We start from the raw sequence: 11,994 nt of genomic DNA, 5'->3' as shown, positions 1-11,994 counted from the left end.
ACACACCTTCTTCAATGTTTTACTTAATAGATTAAAATACACTTAGATGTAAGTGTATCAAAGTACCGGTTAACAATTTTGTTATGATCTACTAGAATATTTAAATTAAACCAGTCAAACTGCTATTCAAAATATTATCAGCCCCTGCCTTAAAAATAAAACAGAACAACAATAATAGCTTGACTGAGAAGTGAGGCTGTGATAAAGATGCATAAACAAATACCTGGGGAACAGGTGTTTACGTGCTGTTTACTTCATCGAAATGAAAAGGCCCGTTGTGGTGCTAAGAGACTTCAGTGGATCATTTGATTATATTACAAAAAAACAGGTGAACTTTTTTTTAGGTAGTTGCTATTGAGATACCTTTTGCTACCATATACACATATATATTCTTATATATAGTCATACATATTTATTGTTTAATACGAATTTATGAAATTTTATTAATTTGTTTCGATTTACATATATTATTTTAATAATAATTGAGCTATCAAGCGACGTAATTCTCAGATGCAACGTCTAAAATACCCTTCTAGGGGTAACATGCACGGTATTAAAAAAACAAGTGACTTGGCCAATCCGATCGTATAAATAGTCGTGATTTTGTCAGAGGAGCATAAGTCTCTATTTGATTTCGTCGTAAGCTAGAGAACAGCAAATGTCGCAATATAAGGTAAACTCCGATTTAATGCTATTTAAACTTAAAATAAAAAAAAAATTGGCAAAGGGAAATAAATATTGGCAATCGATCTTAGTTGCTAAATATAAATTTTTAATTTAATAAATCACTTTTCCGAAATTTGTAAATAACATCAAACGAATTACATGTGAAATATAATATCTGAATTGATAAATAAACGTTGAATAAATAATATTAAAAAATAAGTGCCAACTATTAACTCGTTGCTGTGTCAACTATTATTTTAGTATTTTCGACGGAAAGTATATTAAAATGTGCAAACAAAAATATTTAAAAGAAATGAGTGGAGTTTTTTGAATGGCAGCTTAGTATGTACATATACGAGTATGTATGCCTACGAGGCAAAAGCTGCTCAACGAGTCGTTCAGTTAAATTTGACGTATGCAGCAGATAAAAACTTTTAAGCATATAACTTGAAATTTGTATACGATTTAATATTTAAATATGGAAATGTTATAGTACCAATCGGGCTTTGGCTCGCATTTCTCATCAGAGGACGAGCGGTGTCCCAATTCGTTGCCAGTGGGTCAAAACTCTCCTCAGCAGTGTCCCTATGGTCTTTATGCAGAGCAATTGTCAGGATCCGCATTTACTGCCCCACGTACTGAAAATGTGCGAACTTGGCTATATAGGAAACTCCCCAGCGCGGTTCATAAGCCATTTAAAAGATATGAAGGCTCTAAGTATTTGAGTCAAAATTGGGATGAACAACCCCCAAATCCCAACCAGGTAAGTTGCCTTAAATACATATTTCTAGATGTTTTTTTATATCATTCTAACATAAGATGCGCTGGAAACCTTTTGACATACCCGCAAAAGAGCAAGAGACTATAACCTTTGTCGATGGATTTCACACTGTATGCGGTGCTGGCGATGCAAGGGCTCGTCATGGATTGGCTATCCACATCTATTTATGCAACACGTCTATGGACAATTCTGCTTTCTATAACAGTGATGGTGACCTGCTAATTGGTAGGGATCTAGCGTCTAAATAGCTGTACCGAATTAGAGTCTAAATTAACCATATTATTTTTCTAGTGCCACAACAAGGAGTTTTGGATATAACAACTGAACTCGGACGTATGACTGTATCTCCGAATGAAATTTGTGTTATTCCCCAGGGCATCCGTTTTGCCGTAAAGATTGACTCGCTAAGTAGGTGCGTAGAAGAGTGTGGCTAAAGATAAATAGTCAAAATTTCCCTAAACTATCATAATATTATCTTATTGTACTTTAACCTTAATGTGCACCGGGTATCAAAATAATTATATTTAATTTAATCAAATCTGCTAATGGATTAATTTTGGTAAGCATTCATTTCAATTTCAGAGGTTATATACTTGAGGTTTATGATGGACACTTTTGTTTGCCAGATCTGGGTCCTATTGGCGCAAACGGACTAGCCAATCCGAGAGACTTTGAAACTCCTGTCGCCTGGTTCGATGACACTGCTGGGAAAGGTTGTTTTCATCAATAGTATAAACTAATCAATAACTTGAATGTGTTTGCTTCTAGAGTATCAAGTCATATCGAAATTTCAAGGCAGTTTGTTTGTGGCCACTCAAAATCACAGCATTTTCGATGTTGTCGCTTGGCATGGGAATTATGTTCCGTATAAATATGATTTATCCAAGTTTATGGTTATCAATTCGGTTAGTTTTGATCACTGTGATCCGAGTATTTTCACAGTTCTTACATGCCCAAGCCTCAGACCCGGTACAGCCATCGCGGATTTCGTAATCTTTCCGCCTCGTTGGTCGGTGCAGGAGCACACTTTCCGTCCTCCGTATTATCATAGTGATTATCAAAATATATTTAAACAATAAGAGGTTCGGCATTGATTGATGGTAATATATTTCAGGAAATTGTATGAGCGAATTCATGGGTCTCATACTAGGTCGTTATGAGGCTAAAGAGGATGATTTTGCTCCAGGCGGGGGTACGTTACACTCTATTATGACGCCCCATGGTCCGGATGTCAAGTGTTTTGAAGGTGCTTCCAATGCTAAACTGAAACCTGAGCGTATAGCCGATGGAACTCAAGTGAGTTTCTTTTCTCTTTTATAAATTTGTATTTTAACGCAATGACATCTGTTATTATTATTATTATTATAATTATTATTATAGGCTTTTATGTTTGAGTCGTCCCTCAGCCTGGCCGTAACAAAGTGGGGCGAACACACTTGTCAGAAATTAGATGCTCAGTACTACGAATGCTGGCAAGCTTTAAAGAGCAACTTTAAAATTTAAATTTAATCAATTTCAGAAATAATTTCAGTTTACATTTATTATTTTTTGGAATACATGGATTTTTATAATAATGGAATTGGCTGAGACCAAAATTCTATATCTATGATATATCTTATATAGTTGAATAACTGTTATTGATCGTTTCAGAATAGAGAAAAAAGTGCTTTCGATGTTACCATAGATATGTAAAGTTTTTAATTGGAAATTCACTTTACATTGAACATTTAGTTTTATTTATCCAAGAACAGATTACGTGTTTCCTACATAAATGGGGTTCTTAAATAACTTTCCATCTAGTTTATGCAAACATTAACATTTATTCAATATCTCTTTTGTTTTTTTTTTAGATGAAAATAAATTCTTGTACCTTTTACTTTGCAAGATGGAAAAAACTTCTTAGCTATTTTTTTTTGGCTATTTGCTATTGGTACTATTAAAGTTTTCTAGATCTACGTATCGTATTATACGGTCGGACAGATTCCATTTCTAATTTTTGTGGGATGTTTAAATCTAAAGTCTAAAAGTAATGCTCGGTGCAGAGCGAGGGCTTCGATTATTGAATACCTGACTGCTTTTTAGCCGGCACACGCATAACTGATTGCAATTGATCTGCCCTGGCTCGCTGATTTTCTGCATAATGGATGTGTCCTGTGTGGTTGTAACATTATCATCAGATCGACGGATGTATAAAGATTTAGTGGCGCAATTACAAGAGCCTGAACGCAGGCTTTTCGGATGCAGTAGGGATGTATCTTCGCTACGATGTATCGGTGGACAGCAGGTATTGATAGAATCAACAGTGCTGATTAAATCGGGTGTCCAATCTTTAATCGTCAGTGATCGTATTTCGGTTTTAAGTCGCTTGGTCAACCAATAAGTCCGCAAGTCACCTTTGCCCTGTAGGACATTAATTTTTGGAATAGCTATCGTAATTTAAATTAATTAAGTAATTAAGCAATGCTACCTTAATACTAGTTAGTCCTCGTTCAACACATATATAGCCTCCGATATTTTGCAGCAGCTGATAAGTCAGCTCTGAAATGTGGATTTTCATTGCCTCCCCAGTACTCTCCATTCGGGAAGCTGTATTAACAGTGTCCCCAAATAGGCAATAACGAGGCATCTTTCAAAATGATGAAGTTATGTAGATTACTTAACACAATAATTATGGAATTACTTACTTTTTGACCAACTACGCCAGCTGCACAAGGTCCAGAGTGGAGCCCAATCCGCAGTTGCATCATTTCCGTCGGCTTGTGACGTATTTTGAGATTCCCTACTGTTTCTATTAAGTGTAGAGCGAGAGAGGCTATTTCCCCCACATGTCGGTTGCCATTTTTCAAGGGTAGTCCGGATACTACCATATAAGCATCTCCAATTGTTTCCACCTGTTGTCAGTAAGTGGAAAACTAACAAGTAAGAAGGCTACAGTCGAGTGTGCTCGTCTGTGAGATACCCGCTACCCATTTTGAATAAAAGCAAAATGTTGGGGTATCATTCTCAAAATATACCAAAACATTATACCACATAAATACATAAAAATATTTTAAATGGTATATTTGGTATACTGATATAGTACTACATTCGAGATATATTATAGAGTACCAAATATACCAGATTCATGTCCAAAGCAACTAAGACCCCTAGTAAGTATGCGTATTTGCCCATACAAAAATATTTCTTTAATAACTTCGACAATTTTTATCTGGACGCAGCCAAATTTTATGTGGGCAGAAGTGGGCGTGATAAACATTTGATCTACCTGTGAATATAGCAAGGGATGTCGAAAAAATGTATAGCTCTTATAATCTCTGAGATCAAAGTGTTCATACGGACAGCAGACAGACGGATATGGATAGATCGTCTCGGCTGTTGATGCTGATCAAGAATATGAATACTTTTTAGGGTCGGAGATCCCTCCCTATGCCTGTTACATACATTTCCTGTCGGCACAAAGCTATGGATTATACCCTTCTCCCTATTGATAGCGGGTATAAAAACTCAGAATGCTTCTAGAATATTTTATGATTGTATCAAGAATTTCTCCCAAACGATTCGTAATTTAAAATAAATTGAAAACTTAATCGTTCGTTTTATTTCGGTAGAAATAGTTCAAAGTAGACATTTTACAATTGTTAAAAGTCTATTTACCTTATAAACATCATAGTTCGATATAATAGAATCGCAGCATGTATACAAATCGTTTAGCATTTCAACTACTTCAAAAGGTGTGCTGGTCGTACAAAGTTCTGTAAAACCAACAATGTCACTAAAGAGTATAGTAACGCAGTCAAAACACTCGGCTTTAACTGGGTCACCACTTTTCAACAACTCTGCTACCGTTCTGTAATAAACATATGTATAGTATATATGTATATATTTCTATTTTTAAATATCTTACTTCGGTAGCATTTGATAGAGTAGCATGTCTGTTTTCTTTTTCTCTTCGTATAGTTGATTTGTGCGTTCTTGTACTAAACCCTCCAGATTATAGGCGTATTTTTCCATAATTGCCAGCATGTTATCAAATATGTTTGGTTTTCTGGAAACGAATCTTAATGGAGAAACAAATAACTCATAATTCAAACTTACAATCCCGCTTGCAGTTCTTTTAGATGCATTCTAACAAGTCGTATATCGGGACGGACTTCAGGATCTTCTTCCCAGCAAAGTCGCAAGCATTGCCGTATATAGTTTGGTATATCAAGGTAGCTAAGAGCTGGGCGAAACACTCCATGTTGCAGTAAGTCGGGCCGTTTTACCAATTCAATTATTTCTTGACAATAACAGAATTTATATATGATTCTCATAAATATTTAAACACTGCAGATAAAATCTTACCTTCATTGGTGTATGTAGTTTCACCCCAGGTTCCATTACGCCCAATCATTTCGTATAGTAAAATGCCAAAGGAGTAAATATCACCCTTCTGGGACCCACGGGCTGGTCTCAAAGAATCTCTTAAAAGTTCAGGTGCCATGGTAAGGGAGCGTTTCATATCCAATTCAATTCTGTAATAAATTCACTGTAACCGCATATTATTATTTATATTTTATATTTGTACTTATTGGGTTCATCCTGGCCGGCTTTTAATTCATGAAGTCCAAAATCAGAGATTTGGCATACCCATCGAGAATCGATAAGACAGTTGCTAGACCTTAGATTTCCGTGCGATATTATCTCAGAATCGTGTAAGTAAATCATGCCTTTCAGTATATCCGTAACCAATGAAGATATAAACATATGATCCAAATGCAAGTCCTCATTCGCAAGTACATCTTCTAGGCTGCCTCTGGCACAGTATGTGGTGAATATTATCACCGATCCGTGATCAATTGATGCACCAATAAAATTTATTATATTTTCATGACGAACCTGAAAACGGATCTTATATTTAATTCCAAAGAAATTTCCAACTATACCGTTTACCTCACGCATTAATTTCAACTCCTTGCGAACCGATCTGGTTATATCCACATTCTTTTTATGTATTTTTTTCATAGCGACGATGTTTCCACGAAAAAGAGCTTTGCAAAATGTTGTTGTTTAATGACTTTCAAAAAGTGCCTTTACATACCAATGTTTGTGAATGATCTTTTATTTGGTTCTCCAACAACCAGAATACTTTGTCGACATATTTGGACCTATTTAGAAGTGGGTATGTAAATTCAATTATATCTCAATAGATATTTCCTTCTTACAATATTTTTATGGCTAGGATTATTGTATTCGCCCAGATTAATTACGGTCACTTCCTTCATATCTACTTTCCACAATAAGCCAGCCAAAGTTTGTTCATAACGGTAGTGCCTGCAGAAGAGTTCATATATGTATATGTCTTAATATTGCTTACAGAAATTACACAGGTTGCAGATTCCTTAATTTTGTTTTAAATTCCAATATGTGCGAAATTTGTGCAAACCTAAACCAAAAGATTATAGTAAATTAACTTTACTTGAGCAGAAGGGCGATGGCTACTATCAACACAAATACGCATAGAGGAGCTGTTATTAGATAACGCCAATCCAATTTCTTCCGAGGACACAACTCCCCGTGGAAGCCACACATTGGCTCAGCTAGCGGCGGGCGTCCATTAAGCCATTGAATAGTTCGACCATTTTTGATATAACGAAATTCCTTTAATGAAAATAAATTATTCCTTGATATTTTAAGTTAATATTTTTCTCTTACTGGTATTAGAGAATCCTTATTATATACAAAGAACCCGACAGGCAGCATCGACATTTTTGCTATCGAATTACCCGTGCTGCCTCCACTCGCATCACTCTGTAATGTGATCACAGTATAATTACCCTCTGCATCGCCATTGGAGTCAATGAATACCTACAGTACATATCATATTATATTAGAAGATCTGTAGTCGGAATTCATTCGAATACATTCTACTCACATCGAAACCCTGAATGGAGTGGTAGGACCTATTAAATATATGGCTCATTACGAGACTCCCATCGTTAATGTCCCCTCCAAGCTGAAGTATCTCTGTTATAGCACGCGCATAAATCATTACGCTGTCGTACAAGTGCAAGCCGTAAATAGGTACCTAAGTATATTACCATTGTAAATAAGAATTTTTAGTAACAACGGTGGTATTACATACCGATATGTTTTCGTAAACTCGTTGGTGGTAGGGTACTAGGAAGGGTGCTTTGCGTGCATATTCCTTAATTTTAGCGCAAATATCACTGTAATATTAATTCATTTTGGTATATATATACATATTTATAAAATGCATATTAGTCATTATGTAAATAGACTAAAAGTGAAAAATGTAGGCATTGCAGGGTATAGTTGTTTGTGTGAAATTGAATTGAAGTTAGATGAAAATTACCGAATATGAGGATTTTGTGGATATGTCATGCTTATTTTTATAACTGAACGAAATGAGATTTTGTCCAGGGATTTGCTCTTTTCTTTTCTAATATAAGGATCTAAATAATCTGCAATGAGATCGTGCATGCGTTAGAGTTCAAGGTTGCTTCAAGCCAACTAGCTTAGGTAATTTAACATACTACGTTCCATGATATTAACACGACGATTTGCATTATAAATTTCATCATCTACAGATATAACGATATATTCTCCGCTTTCCAGAAGTTTCCTGTTTTGTAAGCATCGAACAAAGTCCACCATGGCGATGTGTTCTCCAATGAATACGTATACTTAATGTGTTAAATTTAATTTGGATTAAAACGATTTCATAGGTACAAAAAACTTACTCCGCGTTGTTGCGTAGGTTTCTTCAACAATATTTTCAATTTGAGATAATGTTTTTTTTATGGGTATATAGTCCGATATGTACTTAAAATGAGTTATTGTAAAGTTCCTTGACTCTGCCAGTTCCTGTATAACTTGGATATGATTACTCTTGTCCATAAGAAAAATTAGTTTGATTTCTTACCTGTATAGCGCTAGCTACATCCGAGCCCCAAATTGGCTTCGAACTTACAACAATTGCAAATTTCTTCCAATCGTATGCATTTAGCAGACTTATCACACTCTTCGAAACCTATATGAAACAAGAATATTATGGTGTATCATTGACGAGTATTAGAATTACCTTTGACGCTGGGGCGAGAGTACGTGCAAATGTATGAAAAGTGTTTTTATTCGAAACAATTGAGTCGGAGCATTTCTATAGAATACAAGAGAATTTGAGCAATACGCAATAATAAATATTACTTTTTTTGATCTTACGAATGAAAGCATTGGAGTATTCCAGGCAGATGCAAGTAAAGCCTCAGTTGTGCAGCTTTCATCGGGCCCAATAAAAGCTTTTACCTTTTTCTCCCTCATTTCTGTCATAAATCTAGATTTAATTAAAGTGATTTTTTATTGCGAAGGACTCAAGCTAATTATAAGTTACCTTAATGGTCTTACTCGATATGCGCTCATTTTGTTGCCTATATCAAATGGCGTAAAGGTCAGTGTTTTCCCCGGCAACAAATTAACATTTTTATTGACATCTTCAACGGCAAGCGGAAGGCCGCCAAGTGTCACCTTATGTTTCCAAATAAAAATTGAAAAAAAAGCAGATGAACTTATGTTAACAATTTTGTATGTAATTTGGGTCATCTTTCAATTATCAAAGCATTCTATTAATATCAAGGAATTCGAATCATCTCAAAGCCGAGCGAACGATTCAAAGCCATTGCATATGCTCTAAGTTCTTGATTACGTCGAGGTTGATTTATACGCAGACCAGTTGTCATATTATATCCATGGATTATAGCAAAAATTAATGAAATCCAAAGTAATAATAGTTGAGATACAAGTATTATATCTCCGAAGATCACATGAATGTTTGGATGTTGATTGATCGAACTTAAAATGCAGCTAGATATCTTATCAATCTGTGCGTATATTTTCATACTCCAAGGCAGCATCATAAGGAAACTGAAGGTGTTCCAAATTTTGAGACTAGCTCCACAAATCCGACATAGAAAGTCATTACATGACCCGGTTGTTCTTAGCAGCACTATTCCATATCCGTAGTAAAATGTACTCATCGCGCAACCTGTGTACAGCAGACTGTATGCTATTTCACGTGGCATATCGCGATAAGTAAGCTCATTGAAAGGTTGTATAATACCCAGTAGCACTGTCGACTCCAGTATAATAAATAACCAGCATTTGGGATGCGATTGCAACATCAATAGAATATCCTTCAACCTAAACATATTATCTTTTAGTAAAATTTGACTGTAATAAATTTATATTAAAGATATTTTATTTTTGTTTTGAAAGCCTTATCAAATATTATTGTTACAGTTCGAATAATTTTGCTTAGAACATAAATTGCATTCATTCGTCAATTTGCCTATGATTGATGACAGTATGAGGTGAAACTTTTCTTATTTAAGGTAGGCCGAAACTATAATTAGTTTGCGAAATACCAATGCCTTGACAACTGCAGGACACACACACCAGTCGTATTAATCAACGAAAAATATATTTCGTTAAACTTTTTACTTGATCTCTTCATTCACAAAAATTGCCTTTGTACACATGCAGTTTGAACACTGTTTGCTAAAAGCGCCGTTATTTGTCGGACCTTGAAAATGATTGTTATGATGTTTATAGTTCAACCAAATGAAATGGAATTTTATGCTTTTATAATAAGCACCGCACCGTCATTAACTTCGTATTACGTATACATGCAATGTTAATCCAAAAGGTCTTTATCTTCATTATATTGTACATATTTGTGCTCTCTCAAAACTCACAGGCAACTTATTACTGTGAAGTGTAATGTTCAGTAAGTAAGGAAATAGGCAAATGCGTGAGAGGAAGTTGTAAGTCCGTGACGTTGTCATGGCATTTTATCTACAAAGCGCAGTTTGACAGCAAAATGTACCATAAATTCCTGTTTTTTGTTATTAACATTTTTGTCGACAGTGTGTGCAACGGTGTATTCTTGATTGTTTAATTTAATTCCGAGGACGAGCAAAACTTACAAATGCTTCGACAATATCGCAGATGGACATAAATATTTGGAGAAAATACACTGTGTTTTCAATCCCTTCAAATATGCACATATGTAATTTTCAACCTCAATCGAGAAATATATATATATGGGCTATATATGTGTATTTTTACCAAAATAACTTGGTGGTAAGCAAATTGAAACACTGTGAGTAGTACTCACTGAGTACTGAAGATAAATTCTGCGGCCTGCTTTCTTTTAATAAGCGAAGCATAAAAAATCATTACCAATGACATATGTATATAGTTATGTACATATGTGTATAATCTTTATTGTATTTTGAAATTGACTTTACTACAAATGGAAATGTTAAAGAGCTGGAGAGCAGAATTTCGGTTAAGCGTTAATAACAATAGACTTCTAATATCCGCTTTGAGGAGTAACTTAATGTCAAATCCTGAAATTGTTGTTATGATAGAATATTAAATTAAATAAATTGATTAAAATGTATATATTATTAAAAAATAAAGAAAAAGATTTAAATTAAATTTTTTTTATTGGTCATATTTAAAATTGATCTCTTATTTTAAGGTAAAATGTCTAGTCGGAAAAGTTTTTGAAAGGCATTATTTTTCATTTTATATTCATTTTTCCTAAAATGATATTTAACTTAACTAAATTAATTGAAATTAAATTGTCGCAAGAAGTTTTCTGAAATTCTGCTGTCTTATATAATATTCATCTAACGAACAAAAAAGATGTTAAGATGTTAGTTTTAGTTTGATCCTTGAGATTACATATTTGTAATGACCGCAAAAATACTTTTAAAAAAAATAAAAGACAACAAAACTGGACCAATGAGCAATAAATTTAGCTGCTGTATCAAGAACCCGTCAGATACATATGTGTATAGTAAATAGATGGCTAAATATAATACTATTTGTAAACTATAGCAGTGAACGTAAAGTGAATTGGAACTTACGCGCATTTGAGAGTATTCCGCAAGGAATCCAATATTTATGGTGTCTTTGCTGGCTGCTATGCTATGGCTCCGCTGACATGACAGCAAAGTGATAGCCACAAGAAGAAAGCAAATATCAGGAATACCGCGGCTTTTGGCCGTGTTAACCGGACACATTGCTCGTAAAGAAGTAAAACAAGAAGTTAATGCCAATGAAATCGTATATGCCGTCGTTGTTGTTGCTGTACTTGATGTAGTTGGATTAAGTGCACTGAACGCGATTTCAAGTTAAGAACTGCACTGCAAATGCGTCACTTTTAAGGCATCTACGCGTATTCTCGTGTGGTACATTTGAGATTTAAATTTCAAGCAACTGAGATTCACGAGTCCGCTATTTTTTCACTTGTTGCTGCTACTGCTCGACCCTAGGATTCTATTCAGACTGCGGCTCGTCAAACTGCTGCTGGGTCCTTTTTATGGCGTTGGCGTTCGTAGCTGCAGCTTCGTATCGGTTCCGGCATCATGCGGGGGTCGGTGTCGGAGTCGGTATCGGAATCGGGGCTGCTATCACAGCACTTTTAAAATAAACATATGTACATACATATTTACATGTGTACATATGTACATATATGACAA

The 11,994-nt window shown here is 35.0% G+C and overlaps 3 protein-coding genes across 5 annotated transcripts; 1 reads left to right on the top strand and 2 right to left on the bottom strand.

Moving 5' to 3' along the window:
* The first annotated feature begins 585 nt into the window (after positions 1 to 585).
* On the top strand, positions 586 to 3,026 carry LOC117565462 (homogentisate 1,2-dioxygenase). Of its 2 annotated transcripts, none has more exons than XM_052002036.1 (8): positions 586 to 673; positions 1,160 to 1,429; positions 1,486 to 1,672; positions 1,739 to 1,859; positions 2,030 to 2,160; positions 2,216 to 2,352; positions 2,412 to 2,497; positions 2,562 to 2,675. In XM_052002036.1, coding segments are annotated over exons 1-8 (948 nt in total). In that variant the 5' UTR covers positions 586 to 658; the 3' UTR covers positions 2,563 to 2,675. The 2 variants fall into 2 exon arrangements, with proteins under 2 accessions (XP_051857996.1, XP_034100457.1); XM_034244566.2 differs by adding an exon at positions 2,828 to 3,026 and having other exon boundaries at positions 587 to 673; positions 2,216 to 2,497; positions 2,562 to 2,743.
* Positions 3,027 to 3,091: 65 nt separating this feature from the next.
* LOC117565350 (guanylate cyclase 32E) lies at positions 3,092 to 9,046 on the bottom strand. 2 transcript variants are annotated; one of them, XM_034244407.2, is made up of 22 exons: positions 8,838 to 9,046; positions 8,669 to 8,780; positions 8,532 to 8,606; positions 8,373 to 8,480; positions 8,191 to 8,314; positions 7,984 to 8,133; positions 7,803 to 7,911; positions 7,572 to 7,656; positions 7,362 to 7,514; positions 7,142 to 7,294; positions 6,906 to 7,087; positions 6,652 to 6,760; positions 6,528 to 6,594; positions 6,380 to 6,477; positions 6,015 to 6,325; positions 5,792 to 5,961; positions 5,543 to 5,726; positions 5,352 to 5,492; positions 5,102 to 5,294; positions 4,132 to 4,338; positions 3,915 to 4,073; positions 3,092 to 3,847 (listed from the first exon to the last, which is right to left on the bottom strand). In XM_034244407.2, the coding sequence occupies exons 1-22, from the start codon at positions 9,044 to 9,046 to the stop codon at positions 3,461 to 3,463; spliced, it is 3,486 nt and encodes a 1,161-aa protein (XP_034100298.2). In that variant the 3' UTR covers positions 3,092 to 3,460. The 2 variants fall into 2 exon arrangements, with proteins under 2 accessions (XP_034100298.2, XP_034100299.1); XM_034244408.2 differs by lacking the exons at positions 6,906 to 7,087; positions 7,142 to 7,294; positions 7,362 to 7,514; ... (6 more) ...; positions 8,669 to 8,780; positions 8,838 to 9,046 and adding an exon at positions 6,813 to 6,866.
* On the bottom strand, positions 9,013 to 9,754 carry LOC127565045 (uncharacterized). The gene has a single exon (XM_052002037.1). The coding sequence runs from the start codon at positions 9,649 to 9,651 to the stop codon at positions 9,076 to 9,078; it is 576 nt and encodes a 191-aa protein (XP_051857997.1). The 5' UTR covers positions 9,652 to 9,754; the 3' UTR covers positions 9,013 to 9,075.
* Positions 9,755 to 11,994: the final 2,240 nt, after the last annotated feature.

This window comes from Drosophila albomicans, chromosome 2L (assembly GCF_009650485.2).
Source record: "Drosophila albomicans strain 15112-1751.03 chromosome 2L, ASM965048v2, whole genome shotgun sequence".
In the NCBI taxonomy this organism is placed as follows: domain Eukaryota; kingdom Metazoa; phylum Arthropoda; class Insecta; order Diptera; family Drosophilidae; genus Drosophila; species Drosophila albomicans.
Note: the sequence above shows the minus strand (reverse complement) of the source record. Positions and strands in the feature narration are given on the sequence as shown.